An 18,004-nucleotide genomic window follows, 5' to 3' on the forward strand; every position below is an offset into this window, starting at 1 on the left:
GGGGGGGCTTGCAAGAGGCAGCTGATCGATGTTTCTCTCTCATCTATGTTTCTGACTCTCTATCCCTCTCCCTTCCTCTCTATAAAAAGTCAATAAAAATATTTTTTTTAAAAACTATATGAGTAAATGCATAGGCATATTTTATGTTTTCTGTATTTGTATATCTTTAAAATATTTTATAAACTAAAATAATACATTTTATTAAAAATTCATGTGACAATATATGCTTTGGGGACCTTGTTATTGAAAGTACAGTCCACAGAACAGCTGCATTAGCATCACCTAGAAGTTTATTAAAAAATCCAAAATCTTGTACTCCCCCTAGGCCTACTAAATCAGAATCTGCTGTTTTTCCACGTTGAGATATTGTCGCATAAGATCCTAGATCAGATATTCTGGTCAAAAATGTTTTTTTCACACCCAACAAAAATTATTTTTTAACATCTATTGAGAGTGTACTGTGTTCCAAATCTTTTCTATACACTTTACTAGTGAGTTACTTATTTTGTAGATGTTTCTCAATTTGGGTTTATCTAATATTTCCTCACAGTTAGGTGAGGCAGGAATACCACAAAAATGATATTTTGCCCTTCTTAGTGCATCATTTCATGAGGTGGATGATGTTATTATCTTATTACTGATAATGTAACGGTGGTTTCTCCTGGTATTGAAATAATGCTGGTTAATATCATTGTGGTTTCCTCTTTAATACAGGAACTTCTTCTTTAATACAGGGGCTATTTAGAAATGTGTTTAATTTCCAAATATTTGGAGCTTTTTCAAATACCTTTTAGTTAGTAATTCTAAATAGTTCTGTGGTGTCATTAATTGTATTTCATATGATTTCAGTTCTTTTATTTATTTATTTTTTAAATATATTTTATTGATTTTTTACAGAGAGGAAGGGAGAGGAAGAGAGAGTTAGAAACATCGATGAGAGAGAAACATCGATCAGCTGCCTCCTGCACGCCCCCCACCGGGGATGTGCCCGCAACCAAGGTACATGCCCTTGACCGGAATTGAACCCGGGACCTTTTCAGTCCACTGAGCCAAACCGTGAGCCAAACTAGTTAGGGCTGATTTCAGTTCTTTTACAATTACTGTTTTATGGCCCAGCATATAGTTTGTTAGAGAATCTATAATAATAAAAGGCTAATATGCAAATGGTCATCACGCCCTCATGCCGTAACGACCGATCAGCAGGAGGTGCTGGAGCATCTCTCGGGCCCTTCCCCTGGCCCAAGAGCAGCGGCTCTCACGGCACAGATGGGAGGCGGGGCGCCTCATGCGATTTCGCATACTGGGCCTCTAGTATTTTTATATCTACTTAAAAGAAGGTGTATTTATACTCTTGTTGGGTGTAATGTTCTATAAAATGTCAGTTAGGTTAAGTTGATGGATTTTTTAAATAAACTCTTCTAAATCCTTACTGATTTTCTATCTACTATCTATCAATCGCTGAGATAAAAGTATTGATATCTCCAGCCATATTTGTGAAATTGTTTATTTGTACTTTAAGTTCTATCACTTTCTGCTTTATGTATATTGATGTAATGTGATTAATGTGATTAAATTCACATATATTTGGGATACTTGTGACTTTTTGATAAATTGACCTTTTTATCATTAAGTATCTCTCTTTCCCTCTTAGACTATTTCTTTTCTTAAAGTCTACTTTGTCTAGTTTTGTAATGTTTGTATGATATGTCTTTTTTATTTTGGTAAGTCTTTTTTTTAAAAAAAATGACTGTTCCTCTGAGCTGGTTTGGCTCAGTGGATAGAGCGTCAGCCTGCAGACTGAAAGGTCCTGGGTTCGATTCTGGTCAAGGGCACAGCCTACCAGCAATAAAGAAGGTTCCAATTTCTCCACATCCTCATCGACACTTGTAGTTATCCAAGTGGGTATAAACTGATATCTCATTTGACAGATTCTCTCTTTGACCAAACTTTAGACAGACTCCTCTGAGCCCTCTTTTGCACTGTCCTTGGCCTACATAAGCCAGTCTTAGCAAAGAATCCTGCTGTCATTCCCTCCCTCCCCCTTGTTATCTGAGAAGGTTCCTTATCCTCCACCTTTGATGTATAACTACCTAGCCTGCCTTTAGCAAAAATCTTACTCAGCCAGTTTAGCAAGAAACTCTCTACCCTTGATGTCTCCTCTTAGTAATTTTCTGTCCACTAACCTCCTCACTATGTATGTTGGCTATAAATCCCATTTGTCTCTGCTGTATTCAAAGTTGAACACACTTTTTCTCCCCTGTTGCAGTAGTCATGATCCCTATTCCAGTAGTCTTGAATGTTTTCTTAATCATTTTACAAGTGTCAGAATAATTTTTCTTTAACATGTTGTGGTTTGGGCTTATATATCCTAGTATGTATTTTTAAAGTGTTTTTATTTTGTAGACAGTATATAATTAAGCCTTGCTTTTTTTTATTCAATCTAACAATCTGTGCCTTTTGATTGGAGTATTTGACCATTTATTTTTTATTTTAATTTTTTAAATATGTTTTTATTGATGTGAGGAGGGGGGGGAGATAGAAACATCAATGAGAGAGAAACATTGATTGGCTGCCCCTGCATGCCGCCTACTGGGGATCAAGCCTGAAACCCGGGGATGTGTCCTGACCAGGATTTGAACCAGCAACCCCCTGGTGCATGGGATGACATTCAACCAACTGTGCCACACCAGCTGGGCATGGGGTATCTGACCATTTATATTTGATATTAATTATTCATAAGGTTCAGTATAAGCCTACATCTTGATAGTATTGTTCAATCAGTACTATGTTTTTTGTTTCTTTTTTTCTCTTTTCCTCCCTTCTTTTGAATTGATTGATGTGTTTCTTTTTTTATTTCATTGACTCCTCATTCTTTTTTTAAGTGATTGATCTAGACTTTGTAATATACATACTTTACAGTATGTATTTTTGTCTTCTCATAGTCTACTTTCAAATGATATTAGACCAATTTAGGTATAATGTGAAAACCATGTAACAGTATGCTTTCATACCTTCTTTTTATCTTTTATGTTATTTTTGTCTCCACAATACAATCTTGTTAAATTTACTTTGAAAAGTCGATATAGTGTATAAATGTTGCATGACTATGTTCATTCCCTCCACGCCCCCCAATTTTATTGAGCTATAATTGACATATAATGTTGTATTACTTTAAGGTATGCAACATAATGATTTGATATATGTTTATATTGTGAAATGATTACCACAATAAGTTTAGTTAACATCCATCACCTTACATAATTTTTTTGTGTGATGCGACCTTTTAAGGTTTACTTTCTTGGCTACTTTCAAAGAGATAGCCTGGTATTGTTAACTAGAGTTACCAGAATTTACTTATAACTGGAAATGTGTGCCTTTTGACCACCTTCACGCATTTGCCCTCACTCTCTGCCTCTGGCAACTACTAATCTGTTTTTGTATCTATGAGTTTGGTTTTTTCTTAGATTCCACATAGAAGTGAGATCATACAATATTTGTCTCTCTGACATTTCACTTAGCCTAATGCCATCAAGGTCTATCCATATTGTCCCAAATGGCAGGATTTCCCTCCTTTTATGGCTGAATAATATTTCATTGTGCATATAGATACCACATTTTCCTTATCCATTCATCCCTCAGTGGACACTTACATGGTTTCTGTGTCTTGATTATTATACCTAATGCTGCAATGAACATGGTAGTACATATATCTTTTCAAGATAGTGATTTGATTTTAATTTTTTTAGATATAAAACCAGAAATGGAATTGCTGGATCATATGATAGTTCTGTTTTTTATTTTATTTTATTCTTGATTTTAGAGAGGGAGGAAGGCGGAGAGAGAGAAAGAGAGGTGAGAGACAATGATCGGTTGCCTCCAGCATCTACCCTGACCAGGGATCAAACCTCAATTCAGATATGTGCCCTGAGCTGGAATTGAACCTGCAACCTTTCAGTGCACAGGACAATGCTCCAACCGAGCCACACCAGCCAGGGCGATAGTTCTATTTTTAAATTTTTTTTTAGTAATCTCCATACTGTATCAGGTTACATTCTCACTAAGAGTACACAAGGGCCCTAACCAGTTTGGCTCAGTGGATAAAGCGTCGGCCTGCAGACTAAAGGGTCCTAGGTTCGATTCCAGTCAAGGGCATGTATCTTGGTAGCGGGCACATCCCCAGTGGGGAGTGTGCAGGAGGCAGCTAAATCGATGTTTTTCTCTCTTCAATGTTTCTAACTCTCTATCCCTCTCCCTTCCTCTCTGTAAAAATCAATAAAATATATATATTTTTTAAACAGATAACACTTTAAAAAAAAAAAAAAGAGTACGCAAGGGTTCGCTACATCCTTGCCAACACTTGTTATTTCTTGTCTTTTTTAAAAAATATATTTTTGCCCTGACCGGTTTGGCTCAGTGGACAGAGCGTCGGCCTGCGGACTGAAGGGTCCCAAGTTCGATTCCGGTCAAGGGCATGTACCCTGGTTTCGGGCACATCCCCAGTGGGGGGTGTGCAGGAGGCAGCTGATCGATGTTTCTCTCTCATCGATGTTTCTAGCTCTCTCTCCCGCTCCCTTCCTCTCTGTGAAAAATCAATAAAATATATTTAAAAATATATATATATTTTTTTTATTGATTTCAGAGAGGAAGGGAGAGGGAGAGAGAGCTAGAAACATCAATGATGAGAGAGAATCATTAATTGGCTGCCTCCTGCATGCCCTTTATTGGGGATCAAGCCCGCAACCTGGGCATGTGCCCTTGATTGGAATCGAACCTAGGACCCTTCAGTCCGTAGGCCAACACCAAACCAGCGAGGACTCTTGTCTTTTTTTGTAATAGCCATTCTGACAGGCTATTATAAAAGACTATCACAATGAGGTGATACTTCATTGTGATTTTTCCCCGAGGATTAGTGATGTTGAGCACCTTTTCATGTATCTGTTGACCGTTTGTATGTCTTCTTTGGAAAAATGTCTATTTTGTTTCTCTACTCATTTTCTAATCAGATTGGTATTTTTACTATTGAGTCATATGAGTTGTTTTTATTGATTTTTTTAGAGAGAGGCATGGAGAGGAAGAGAGAGAAACATCGATGGGTTGCCTCCTGTACGCACACCAATTGGGGACCGAACCTGCAACCTGATGTGCCCTGACCAGAATCAAACTGGCAACCTTTTGGTGCATGAGATGACATTCAACCAACTGAGCCACACTGGCCAGGGCAAGTCATATGAGTTCTTTGTAATTTTGGATATTAACCTCTTATCAGATATATCATTTGCAAATATTTTCTCCCATTCCATGGATTGATTTTTCACTTTGCATATGGTTTTCTTTACTGTGCAGAAGCTTTTTAGTTTGATGTAGTCCTACATGTTTATTTTTTCTTTTGTTGCCTTTATTTTTGGTGTCAGATCCAAAAAAATTATTGCCAATTCCAACATAAAGGAGCTTATACCTTTTTTTGTTCTAGGAGTTTTATGGTCTCAGTTCTTACATTTAAGTCTTTCATTAATTTTCTTAATATGTTTTTATTGATTTTTAGGGAGAGAGGAAGGGAGAAGGATAGAGAGATACAAACATTGATCAGAAACATCATCATTCGGCTGCCTCCTGCATGCCCCCTACTGGGGAGCGAGCTCACAGCCCAGGCATGTGCCCTGACCAGGAATTGAACCGCTCAGCTTCTGAGCCGCACCAGCTAGGCTCTAATTAATTTTGCATTGATTTTTGCGTCTAGTGTAAGATAGGGGTCCAGTTTCACTCTTCTGCATGTCAGTGTTTGGTTTTGCCAATACCATTTATTGAAGAAATTATCCTTCCTCTTTTGTCATAAGTTAATTGACCATGTATGTGTGGGTTTATCTCTGAGCTCTTTATTCTGTTCCATTGATTTATATGTCTGTTTGTATGCTAATACCATACTGTTTCAATTAATATAGTTTAAAATCAAGAAGTGTGACGCTTCCAGCTTTGTTTTCCTTTCTTGAAATTTGTTTGGTCCTCTTCTGGGGACAGCGACTTCAGGTACTCACAGTGGTCCATCACTTAACATACCATTAAAGGCTTATCTAAAATACAGCCTCTAACAAAACTAGGCTGTCCCTTGGGGGGCAGACTGGAAGAGGACAATGGGGAAAAAAGGGAGACATATGTAATATTTTCAACAATAAAGATTAAAAAAAAATACACTGTCCCAAACCCCTGGTAATAGAATTGTTTACCTTTTAACCAAAAAAGTTTGGAAAGCACCAAAATCTGCATGTGGCATGTGCCCAGGCTCACTCCATGGAGTTCGTGCTATGAGACCTAAAGTTCTAATGAGGTTGTCTAAAATGAAAAAATATGTCAGCAGAGCTTATGTTAGATCCATGTGTGCTAAATGCTTCCATGACAGGATCAAAGTGTGCTTTCCTTATTGAGGAGCAGAAAATCATTGTGAAAATATTGAAGGCACAGGCAGAGTCAGAAAACTAAATTTTAAAAATGAAGCTTTTTTGAGTAATAAAAGCAATTAAAGTGGGGGGAAAGATTGCTTTGATTATTCTGGGTCTTTTGTGATTTCATATAAATATTAGGGTTGTGGAAAATACCACTGGAATTTTTATAGGCTTATACTGAATCTGTACATTGCTTTGGATACTATGGACATTTTAACAATATTAATTCTTTCTGTTCACAAGCACAAAATATCTTTCATTTCTTTGTGTCTTCAATTTTTTTTATCGTTGTCTTACAGTTTTCAGTGTTCAAAGTCTTTCACTTTCCTGGTTAAATTTATTCCTAGTTATTTTATTCTTATGTAATTGGGATTGTTTTTTTAATTTCCCTGTCTGATAGTTTATTATTTGTGTTTACAAATACAACTGAATTTTGCATATTGATTTTGTATCCTGCAACTTTACTGAATTTAATGATTAGTTCTAAAAGTGTTTTGGTGGAGTCTTTAGGGTTTTCTGTATGTAATATATCATTTGCACATAGAGACTGTTTTACTTCCTCTGTTTCTTTTGTTGTTGTTGTTTCTGTTTTTTTTTGTTTCATCCTCATCCGAGGATATTTTTTCCATTGATTTTTAGAGAGAGTGGAAGGGAAGGGGAGAGACAGAGAGAGAGAAACATCGTTGTGAGAGAGACACATCAATTGGTTGCCTTCCACACATGACTGACCAGGACTGAGGATGGAGACTGCAACCGATGTCCCTGCCCTTGACCAGAATTGATCCCAGGACACTTCAGTCCACGGGCTAATGCTCTAACAACTGAGTAACTAGCCAGAGCAACTTCCTCTTTTTCAATTCAAATACCTTTTATTTCTTTTTCTTGCCTAATTGCTTCAGCTGGGATTTTCAATAGTATGTTGAATAAAAGTGGTGAGAAGAGTCATCCTTTTCTTATTCCTTATATTAGAGAAAAACCTTTCAACTTTTCATTGTTGATTGTGATATTAGCTATGGGCTTATCACATGTTGCCTTTAATATGTTGAGGTACGTTTTCTCTATATCCAATTTGTTGAGTATTTTTATCATGGGTGGATGTTGATTTTTATCAAATGCTTTTTTTGCATCTATTGAGATGGTCACATGACTTTTTATCCTTCATTTTTGTTAATGTAGTGTATCACATTGATTAATTTGTAAATGTTAAACTATCCTTGTATCCCTGGAATAAATCCCACTTGGTCATTGTGTATGATTCTTTTAATTTATTAAATTTGGTTTACTAATATTTTTGTTGAGGATGTTTGCATCTGTTCTGTTATCATTCTTAATGTCTTCTTTTTTTTAAATAAATTTTATTATTGTTAATATACCTAGTGAGTTCCTCGATGTTACTTTATCTTTTCTCCCTAATGTGTATTAGTGTTATTTTACTATCAAATGCATCCTGTTGTGTTTTTCTAAAGCCTCACGCATTTTTATTTTTATTTATTTATTTTTAAATATGTTTTTGCCCAGCCACCATGGCTCAGTGGTTGAGCTTCACGATCTATGAATCAGGAGGTCATGGTTCAATTCTGGTCAGGCCATATACCCTGGTTGTGGGCTTGATCCCCAGTGTGGGACATGCAGGAGGCAGCCAATCAATGATTCTCTCTCATCATTGATGTTTCTATCTCTCTCTCCCTCTCCCTCCTGAAATCAATAAAAACATATTTTTTAAAATATTTTTTATTGATTTTTAGAGAGAGAGTAAGGGAGAGGGAGAGAGAGAAACATCGGTTGGCTGCCTCCTGTGCACCTTGTACTGGGGATCACGTCCACAACCTGGACATGTGCCCTGACCAGGAATTGAACCTGCGCCCTCTTGGTGCACAGGATGACGCTCCACCAACTGAGCCACACGGCCAAGACAGGTCATTTTGTGAATTTTTAGAAAATAAATATATAATGAGAATTATGTTTTAGGTTTGTGTTTTACATAGGACATTAATAATAAAGTTAAATTTACCTTTCTTTTACTTTAGAGAGGTAACTGAAATTCGTGAAGTCTCCAGAAAGTCAGTTCCTCGTAATTCCTTAGAAAGTGCTGAGTATATCAAAGTCATAACAGGTTTATTAAACGCAAAAGACTTTCGTGATCGTATTAATGGGATTAAGCAGCTTTTATCAGATACTGAAAACAATCAAGAGCTTGTTGTTGGAAACATTGTGAAGGTAAGGAAACATCAAAATTAATTTTCCTTTTCAATCTGTTGCTAATAAAGTTTATTAGTATAAAACGTTTCCCTAAATCTTAGTATTTTGTATATATTATTTTTAAATGTTAAAATAACCTTAGTGAAAAGGGTGTTTTACTTAGGTTTTGCTCTTTGAAGAGCATTCTAGAACAATTCAAAGTAATTTTTTTAAAAAGTAACAAAATAGCTGCTTATTTAAGTATGAATCTTCTCACTAGATGGTAACTCCTTGAAAGTTCTTGGAACCTGACAATCAGTAAATATATGTTGAATGAATCAATAAATATTTTTAAAGCCAGAGAATTTAAGGGATGTGATATCACTTTAGAATTGGATGTATTAACATTTTTCATATATAGGGTAGAGATTAAATATACCAGCTTAACTACCTACCTTTAGGAAAACAAAAAGCAATAGAAAGACAGAGTAATAAATGTTAGTGGTATTAAAGCATAAATTATTTATGCTTCATCTGAGTTTAGTTTACTTAATTTTATTAGTAATTTATTAATTAAATTTCATTTAAAATTTGTATTATGTGTATTAAACTTGGCAAATATATTATACTCTTTAGTTCCAATAATGTTGCCTCTTAATTTTCAGAAGAAAAGTACCACATCACTTTTCAGAAGAAAAGTATCATGCAAACCAGAAAGTTAGATTTTCTATTTCTGTTGAGTATAAATAAATGTCTTGGGCAGACTATTCTTAACATGAAGAGTTTTATATATATACTAGAGGCCCAGTGCACAAGAGGCCCAGTGCACAAAACCTGGGCCTGTGCCCTGACTGAGGGGGGGGGTTCCCTCAGCCCAGCCTGCACCCATTCCCAGTCCAGGACCCCTTGGGGGATGTCCACCTGTCGACTTAGGCCCACTCCCCAGGGGATCAGGCCTAAGCTTGCGGTCAGACATCCTTCTGGCAGCCAGGGAGCCCTCAGGGGATGTCGGACTAAAGGCTTAGGCCCCCAAGGGATCGGGTCTAAACCATTAGTTGGACATTCTTAGTGCTGCCATGTAGGTGGGAGAGGCTCCTGCCACCACCACTGTGCTGGCCAGCCATGAGCCAGGTTCTGGCTGAGTGGCACTCCCCATATGGAAGTGCACTGACCACCAGGGGGCAGCTCCTGCATTGAGCGTCTGCCCCCTGGTGGCCAGTGCGCATCATAGCAACCAGTCATTCTGCCGTTCAGTCAATGTACATATTAGCCTTTTATTATTATTATATAGGATATCCCTATTTCCTCCCTTTTGCCCCCTCTAAGATATTTTTTAATTTCACCCTTGTAAATTTTAGCACAATTTAATAAATTATGCTAGAAGCAATTAGGAGATTTTTCATGTAATGAACATACATTTCAATTAATATTTTATTAATTTTTAATTTTTTAATATTTTAATTTGAAATAATCTCATACATGTAAAAAAACTATAAAATACTACAGCATATTATATGTACCCTTCACCCAATTTCTTAGGTGTTAATAATTTTAAACATAACCATTATACAACTAACAAAATTTGGAATATATTTTTCTTATAATCTCTTTAATGTTACTTAATGCATTTACTTTGTTTTTGTTAATCTTCACCCAGGGATATTTTTCCATTGAATTTTAGAGAGAGTGAAGGGAAAGAGAGAGACACATTGATTGGTTGCCTCCTGCACATGCTCTGATAGGGACTGGGGATCAAGCCAGCAACTGAGGTACATGTCCTTGACTGGAATCGAACCTGGGACCCTTCAGTCCACGGGCTAATGCTCTATCCACTGAGCAAAACAGGCTGCAGCTTAATTCATTTACTTTTAATCTATGTGTCTTTAAAGTGGGTTTTGTTTTTGATTCACCCTCATAATCTGTCTTTTAATTGGTGCATTTATGCCACTGACTTTCAGAGTGCTTACTGATAGAGTTACTACCATATCAGGCGGCTTCTGGGGCTTCTGGGGCTGGCCTGCTACCCGTGATCGGATCCGATCACGGGCGGCAAGCTGGCGGCTTCTGGGGTCACACACGGGGGCCTGGATGGTGGCTCGCGCTGTCCCGCCCTGCCTGCAGTATGCAAATTAGCTGCCATCTTTGTTGGCGGTTAATTTGCATATCATGCTGATTAGCCCATGGGAGGTGTAGCGAAGGTACGGTCAATTACCATGTTTGTCTATTATTAGATAGGATAATATATATTGGGAATTATTAGTGAGAGTCTCAGCCTCACAGAATAACTCTTCACTCACCTAACATGACTTAAGAATTGCTTACCATTCACTGTATTATATCTTTATTTTATTAAATTTATAAAATTCTGAAAAGCAAGGAATAATTGTTAAAGTAATCAGGTTAAAAGATAATAAAATTTAACTGAAATTGCAACTAAAATTATCATAAGAAACCTAAACTGAAATTTTTTTTGTTTTTTTAAAGTATTACATATGTCTCCTTTTTCCCCCCACAACCCCTCTCCAGCCACTCCCACTCCCCAGGACAAGCCCCCACTGCCCAGTGTCTGTGTCCATTGGTTATGCTAATATGCATGCATACAAGTCCTTTGGTTAATATCTTATGCCCCACCCCCCTCACCTTTCCTCTGAGTTTGACAGTCTCTTGATCTACTTTTGTTTATCAGTTTATGTTTATCAGTTTATGTTATTCATTATATTCCACAAATGAGTGAGATCATGTGATATTTATCTTTCTCCAACTGACTTATTTCGCTCCATCCATGCTGTTGCAAATGGTAAATCCTTCTTTTTTTATAGCAGCACTAGAGGCCCGGTGCACGAAAATTTGTGCACTGGCGGGGGGGTGGTCCTTCAGCCGGCCTGCGCCCTCTCACAGTCCGGGACCCCTTGGGGGATGTCCAACTGATGGCTTAGGCCCGCTCCCTGGGGAATGCGCCTAAGCCATTAGTCGGACATCCTTAACACTGCTGTGGAGGCGGGAGAGGCTCCCGCCACCGCCACTGCGCTGGCCAGCCATGAGCCAGCTTCTGGCTGAGCAATGCTCCCCCTGTGGAAGCACACTGACCACCAGGGGGCAGCTCCTGTGTTAAGCGTCTGCCTCCTGGTGGTCAGTGTGCATCATAGTGACCAGTTGTTCCTCCATTAGGGTCAATTTGCATATTACCCTTTTATTATATAGGACTAGAGGCCCGGTACACAAAATTCATGCACGGGGGTGGGGGGGCGGTCCCTCAGCCCAGCCTGCACCCTCTCCAATCCAGGACTGCTGGCTGCTAACCACTCACCTGCTTGCCAGCCTGATCTCCCTAACTGCTCTCCCCTGCCGGCCTGATCGCCCTAACTGCTCTCCCCTGCCGGCCTGATCGCCTCTAACCGCCTCTGCCTCAGCCCCGCCACCATGGCTTTGTCCGGAAGATGTCCAGTCTAATTAGCATATTACCCTTGTATTAGTATAGATAGTATTCCATTGTGCAGATATACCACAGTTTTTTAATCCACTCACTGCTGATGGGCACTTAGGCTGTTTCCAAATCTTAGCTATTGTAAATTGTGCTGCTATGAACATAGGGGTGCATATGTCCTTTCTGTTTGGTGTTTCTGACTTCTTGGGATATATTCCTACAAGTGGGATTACTGGGTCAAATGGGAGTTTCATTAACTTTTTGAGGAAACTCCATACTGTTTTCCACAGAGGCTGCATTCCCACCAGCAGTGCACAAGGGTTCCTTTTTCTCCTCATCCTCACCAGCACTTACTTGTTGATTTGTTGATGATAGCCATTCTGACAGGTGTGAGATGGTACCTCATTGTTGTTTTGATTTGCATCTCTCGGATGATTAGTGACTTTGAGCATGTTTTCATATGTTTCTTGGCCTTCTGTATGTCCTCTTTTGAAAAGTGTCTATTTAATTCCTTTGTCCATTTTTTTGATTGGATTGTTTATCTTCCTTTTGTTAAGTTGTATGAGTTTTCTGTAAATTTGGGGGATTAAACCGTTATCGGAGATAACATTGGCAAATATGTTCTCCTATGCAGTAGGTTTTCTTGTTGTTTTGTTGATGGTTTCTTTTGTTACCTAAACTGAAATTTTTACAGTAAAACTTACATATCTACTTTTTGCTATGAGTAGATAAAGATAGAAACTTATCTTAATTCCTTAGAGTTAGCTAAGCTAACCTGCACCTTCCAGAAAACATCACTTTTATCACATTTATAGTAAATCAGTCATTGCCTACTAACCCAGATTTCTCAACCTTAATTTATTAAGATGTCTTTTGGAGTGATTTTTTAAGCCTTCTCTTTTTGCTATTAGAAAATTTGACACTTAGATTTATCATCCAAGTTTTTATAAAGCTTTTATTTTCTAAATTTAGGTTAAATGAAATGTGCATGTGTTTTTAAACAGTATGCTAAAGGAGAAATACTATGAAATGCCAAAAGAAATTTAAATATAATAGGTATAAACAGTATTTCATTTTAAATAATTTACCACTTTACTTTCAGATTTTTGATGCTTTTAAATCTCGACTTCATGATTCTAATAGTAAAGTAAATCTGGTGGCTCTGGAAACAATGCACAAAATGATTCCTTTGCTTAGAGACAACTTATCTCCTATCATCAACATGCTAATTCCAGCAATAGTAGATAACAATCTGAATTCCAAGAATCCAGGCATCTATACTGCTGCCACAAATGTTGTTCAGGCCCTGAGTCAGCATGTAGGTAAGAAATCTTACTTTGGCACTCCAGTTACTGGGACTTTACTTTTGTACTTTTTTATTTTGCATATTTTTTATAATGCTAAAATTCTAACTATCCAATTTTAATCATTTAATGTTATAAAATTTCTTTTAGTATATTTTAAATTACTATTAGTAATTAAATGTTATCATATGAAATTGACTTTCTCTTCCCTTATCTTTGACTTTTCGATTTTTTTTCCTACCTCAACTTCACATCTTTTTAAAAATTAATTCAAAATGGATCATAGATTTAAAGGAAAAACATAACTATAAAACTTTTAGAAGACAACATAGGAAAGGACCTTAGGGCTTGGTGAAGAATTGCTAGCATGACACTAAATGCATGATCCATAAAAGTTGATATATTGGACATCATTAAAATTAAAAACATTTGCTCTGTAAAAGTCCCTTTAACTAATATAGAGATAAACTACAGATTGGGACAAAATACTTGCAAATCACATATATGACAAAGAACTTATTTCTAGAATATATATAGAACTCTCAAAACTCAACATTAAAATTAAAAATAGCATTTCAACTAGAAAATGAGCAAAAGACATGAAAATACTTTTTACCAAAGAGGATATATGGATGGTAAATAAACACATGAAAAGATGTTCACTTCACCAGTTACTAGGGAAATACAAATGCTAATTAAGACCATGATCACTTGGCCTTTCTTTTGGTCTTTGGTCTTTGTCTAGGTCTTTCTTTTGATTAGTAAAAACAGATATAATGTTCGTCTTTTCTAAAAGCAGGGTGATGAAAAATGAACTTTAAAAAAGCAGAGAACACCTGTAATTATGTAAGCTATAACCTTTGGGTGAAAGGTACATAAGACCTCTCTGTACTGTCTTTACAACTTCCTATCAATCTATAATTATTTCTAAATAAAAACAGTGAAAAATCACTAAAGGTAAACTCCCCCAAAACAATTATTTTCTGGTTTTTTTATAAACATACATAGTATCATTTAGAATAAGATACCTAGGATGTAGACAATTCTTTATACATATATACCATAGGATAGCTCCTTTAATGTTTTGTGATGTATTTTTATGTTTCATTTACTCTAAGAATGTTACTCTGTTAAGGTTTTATAGAGAATTTTAAATAGTGGTCATGTAGGAAGATTAAAAAATCTTTTTAATGCATTTGCAATCATTTGCATCTTTTTTGTTTTCAATGCTGTGTAATTGAAAATAACTAAGCTCTCATAACTCTTTAAACATGTCTCTGTTCTTTTTGTTCAGACAATTACTTACTTCTACAGCCATTTTGCACAAAAGCTCAGTTTTTAAATGGAAAAGCAAAACAGGATATGACTGAAAAGCTTGCTGGTAAATATTTTTTGTTAATTTTATTTTATTACTTTAGAGAGACATCATTTGTTGTTCCACTCATTTATTTATTCATTGGTTGAATCTTGTATGTACCCTGACAGGGAATCAAACATGCAACCTTGGCGTGGGAACGACACTCTAACCAACTGAGCTATCTGGTCAGGGATAAAGAAATATTTTATTAATTAAGGATAAACTGATGGGTATTTCATTTTAATTTAAGGAAAGCTGCCAAATTCAATATCATTACCCAGGAAGTAGAAATAAATTGTATCATGATTCACAAGAGGACGACCTTTAAGACTTTTACCCAAAAATTTTTCTTAAAAGAATTTTATTATTTTTCCCCAGTAAGTGTTTAGTCTTCCTGTTAGTAGAAATAAACAGAATGAATAAAAATAATTAAAATCAAATATTGGTATTCATAAAAACTGCTATTTCAAATTATGTGTTTGATAAAAGGTCCATGAGTGGAAAGTGTAGAAATCTTTAATTAACTGCATTTAGAAAACATGGAGATGAATTTTGGATTTCATTCCCATCTTTACTACTTTTGCCTGAACTAATCATCATATATGGAATTCTAGTACTTGAAGATTCCACTCTTTAGGAAGGAAGTTTCTGACCTACTTCTTTTAAGGTACCTAACATTTTAGAAAAATGGCAATAGGAAGAAGTTATGTATATATGCTTTTTAATTAGCAGAACTTGAATTTATTTTTTAAACCTTACGATTTATCATATTTTTATATTTCAGATATTGTTATGGAACTCTATCAAAGGAAGCCCTTTGCCACAGAACAGAAAGTGTTGGTTGTTTTATGGCACCTCTTAGGGAACATGACAAATAGTGGCTCTCTGCCTGGAGCTGGAGGAAATATACGAGTAGCCACAGCTAAATTATCAAAAGCACTTTTTGCACAGATGGGCCAGAATCTGTTAAATCAGGCTGCATCTCAACCACCACATATTAGAAAGAGTTTAGAGGAATTACTCAATATGACACTTTGAAATGAATTAGAAATCTTTCATGAAATATGGTATGATGAACAAAAGTGTTTACATGATGACAAATGGAGCTTTTTTAAAGTTACATTTTCAGTGCCTGCACTTCTAATCCAGTAAATTAAGTCAATGGCTATTTTTCTTTGCAGCCTATGAGTACACATCTGACCTATATCAACCCTATCACATGTCCCATTACACAAAAACCTAAAATAATTAATATAACTTAATATTCATTAAATACGAGGAACATGAAGTGAATCCAATTTTAATATTTTTGAGAAAAGTCCTGCTCGTTTGCACTATTCTATAGAAATCGCAATTTGTTGCCCTATATGTACAATTAGATTTGTAATTAAAAATATACTTTTTATTATGTAATCATGTTCTGCTATGTCTCGTTACTCAGCCTTATTTTATGAAGTGGAAGAAAAGTCATTGAACTATGTTATCACAAAGTTTTGTGTACTATTTGTGAAAAATATGTATTCTCAAATCAGTCTGCTAATATGATTGTGCAGTATTAGCTTGTTTTTGCTGTTTTGTGTTAATGTGATATATTTACTTACCACTTGGGTTTAATCATCTACATAATTGTGAAATTTAACAAATTATAATAAAGCATGATGACCAAAGTTTTAGAACACATTTAAACATTTTAAATGCACGTTTAAGAAAACGTGTTGAATGTAACTTCCCTATTTTTTGTGCAAACACTAAATTATATTTCTATATGTCCTAACATTTATAAAGGTGTTAATTTGCTGTCCAGTTGTATAATTCTCAAAAATAGTGCCAGATTGTCTGTAGCTTTTCTCAGAATTCTTGGACCACAAGTACTGTATGTATCTTAAAAAAGAAAAGGATTGTTATAAAATAAAAGGATTTATTTCTGTAGGTGTGTGAAAGGTGTCCTATTTTTCCAACTCCCGTATATGTTAAAATGGCAATATATATATATTCACAATTATATATATATTATAATGTTGACCTATTTCTACTGCCTGAATTATAGTAGCTTTACAGGAAAGTAGCTGTGTGACCTTGAGTTAGTCACTTGCCAAATCTAGACCTCAGATTTCTCATTTCTAAAATGTGAGGGTGGTCTAGATGATCTTTAAGGTTCTATCTTGTTCTACAATTCTATAATTCTGGGTTCTTCCATTCTCTTTTACTTCTTATGTCACTGACCAGTTTTTAAACGTATTTGGCTGCTTTTTAAATTGTGATTTTTTTTTTTGGCCCTGATCGGTGTTCTCAGTGGTTAGAGCATTGGCCCTTGGACCAAAGGGTCACAGATCTGATTGCTCATCAAGAGCATATACCTGGGTTGCAGGTTTGATCCTGGCCCTGGTTGGGGTGCATGCAGGAGGCAACCAATCGATGTGTGACTCTCTTGCATCAATGTTTCTCTCTCCCTCTGTCTCTCCCTCCCTCCCTCCCTTCCACTCTCTCTAAAAACCAATGGAAAAAAAATCCTTGGGTAAAGATTATTAAAAAATGGGTTTGCTTTTTTTTTTTTTATTAATCCGTGACTTAAAAATTTAAAAAAAATGTTTTTAATGTCATTTGAAGCTAAGCTGAAAGGAGAGTAAAAACTTACTTTATTTATATGCACTGTTTTATAGTTACAAACATACTTTTAAAATACTTTATCTTTTCTTTAAGTGTATTTTATGTTCTTATAATTCAGGTTTGAAGTTGGCAAACTTTTTCTGTAAGGGACCAGAAAGTAAATAATTTTGGCTTTGTAAGTCACAGACAAATTGTAGCATATTCTTTGTTTTGGTTTTTTTACAACCCTTTAAAAAGTACAAAACACATTCCTAACTCAGAACAAACAAAAATAGGCCTCTGGCATAGCTTGCAACACCTGGTTTAGACCCTTTAACCTACGTTATAAAACTGAATGCATCATTAAATTTGCTTCAACCCTTTATGATATGTGTCATTGACACTATAATTACAGATTCTAGACTTTATTAATTTTGACTACTGACCTTGTGTCATTACAAATGTGTCTACTAAGTTTACATCGATTGATTGTTGATAAGGTAAAGTTTAAGTTTTAAAGGCAAAAGACCATTTCTCTATAAGCAGACCCATTGTTTTATTTTTTAAAATACATGGAAACACTTTATTATTTTTTGTTGTTGTTAATCCTCACCTGAGGATATTTTTCCATTGATTTTTAGAGAGAGTGTTAGGGAGAGGGAGAGACAGAGAGAAAGAAACATCGATTGTTGCCTCCTGCACGCACGGGGATCGAGCC

At 36.0% G+C, this 18,004-nt stretch overlaps 1 protein-coding gene across 1 annotated transcript in view; it reads left to right on the forward strand.

The window, feature by feature from the left end:
• The window catches only part of TOGARAM1 (TOG array regulator of axonemal microtubules 1), a 112,848-nt gene extending 96,228 nt beyond the window's left edge, over window positions 1-16,620 (forward strand). The window contains exons 19-22 of the mRNA XM_023755591.1: window positions 8,465-8,654; window positions 13,142-13,361; window positions 14,638-14,724; window positions 15,485-16,620. Coding sequence (XP_023611359.1) covers window positions 8,465-8,654; window positions 13,142-13,361; window positions 14,638-14,724; window positions 15,485-15,738 — 751 coding nt within the window. The 3' untranslated portion in view covers window positions 15,739-16,620. The remainder of the gene's footprint in view (window positions 1-8,464; window positions 8,655-13,141; window positions 13,362-14,637; window positions 14,725-15,484) is intronic.
• The last annotated feature ends 1,384 nt before the right edge of the window (window positions 16,621-18,004 follow it).

This window comes from Myotis lucifugus, unplaced genomic scaffold (assembly GCF_000147115.1).
Source record: "Myotis lucifugus unplaced genomic scaffold, Myoluc2.0 scaffold_81, whole genome shotgun sequence".
NCBI lineage: Eukaryota > Metazoa > Chordata > Mammalia > Chiroptera > Vespertilionidae > Myotis > Myotis lucifugus.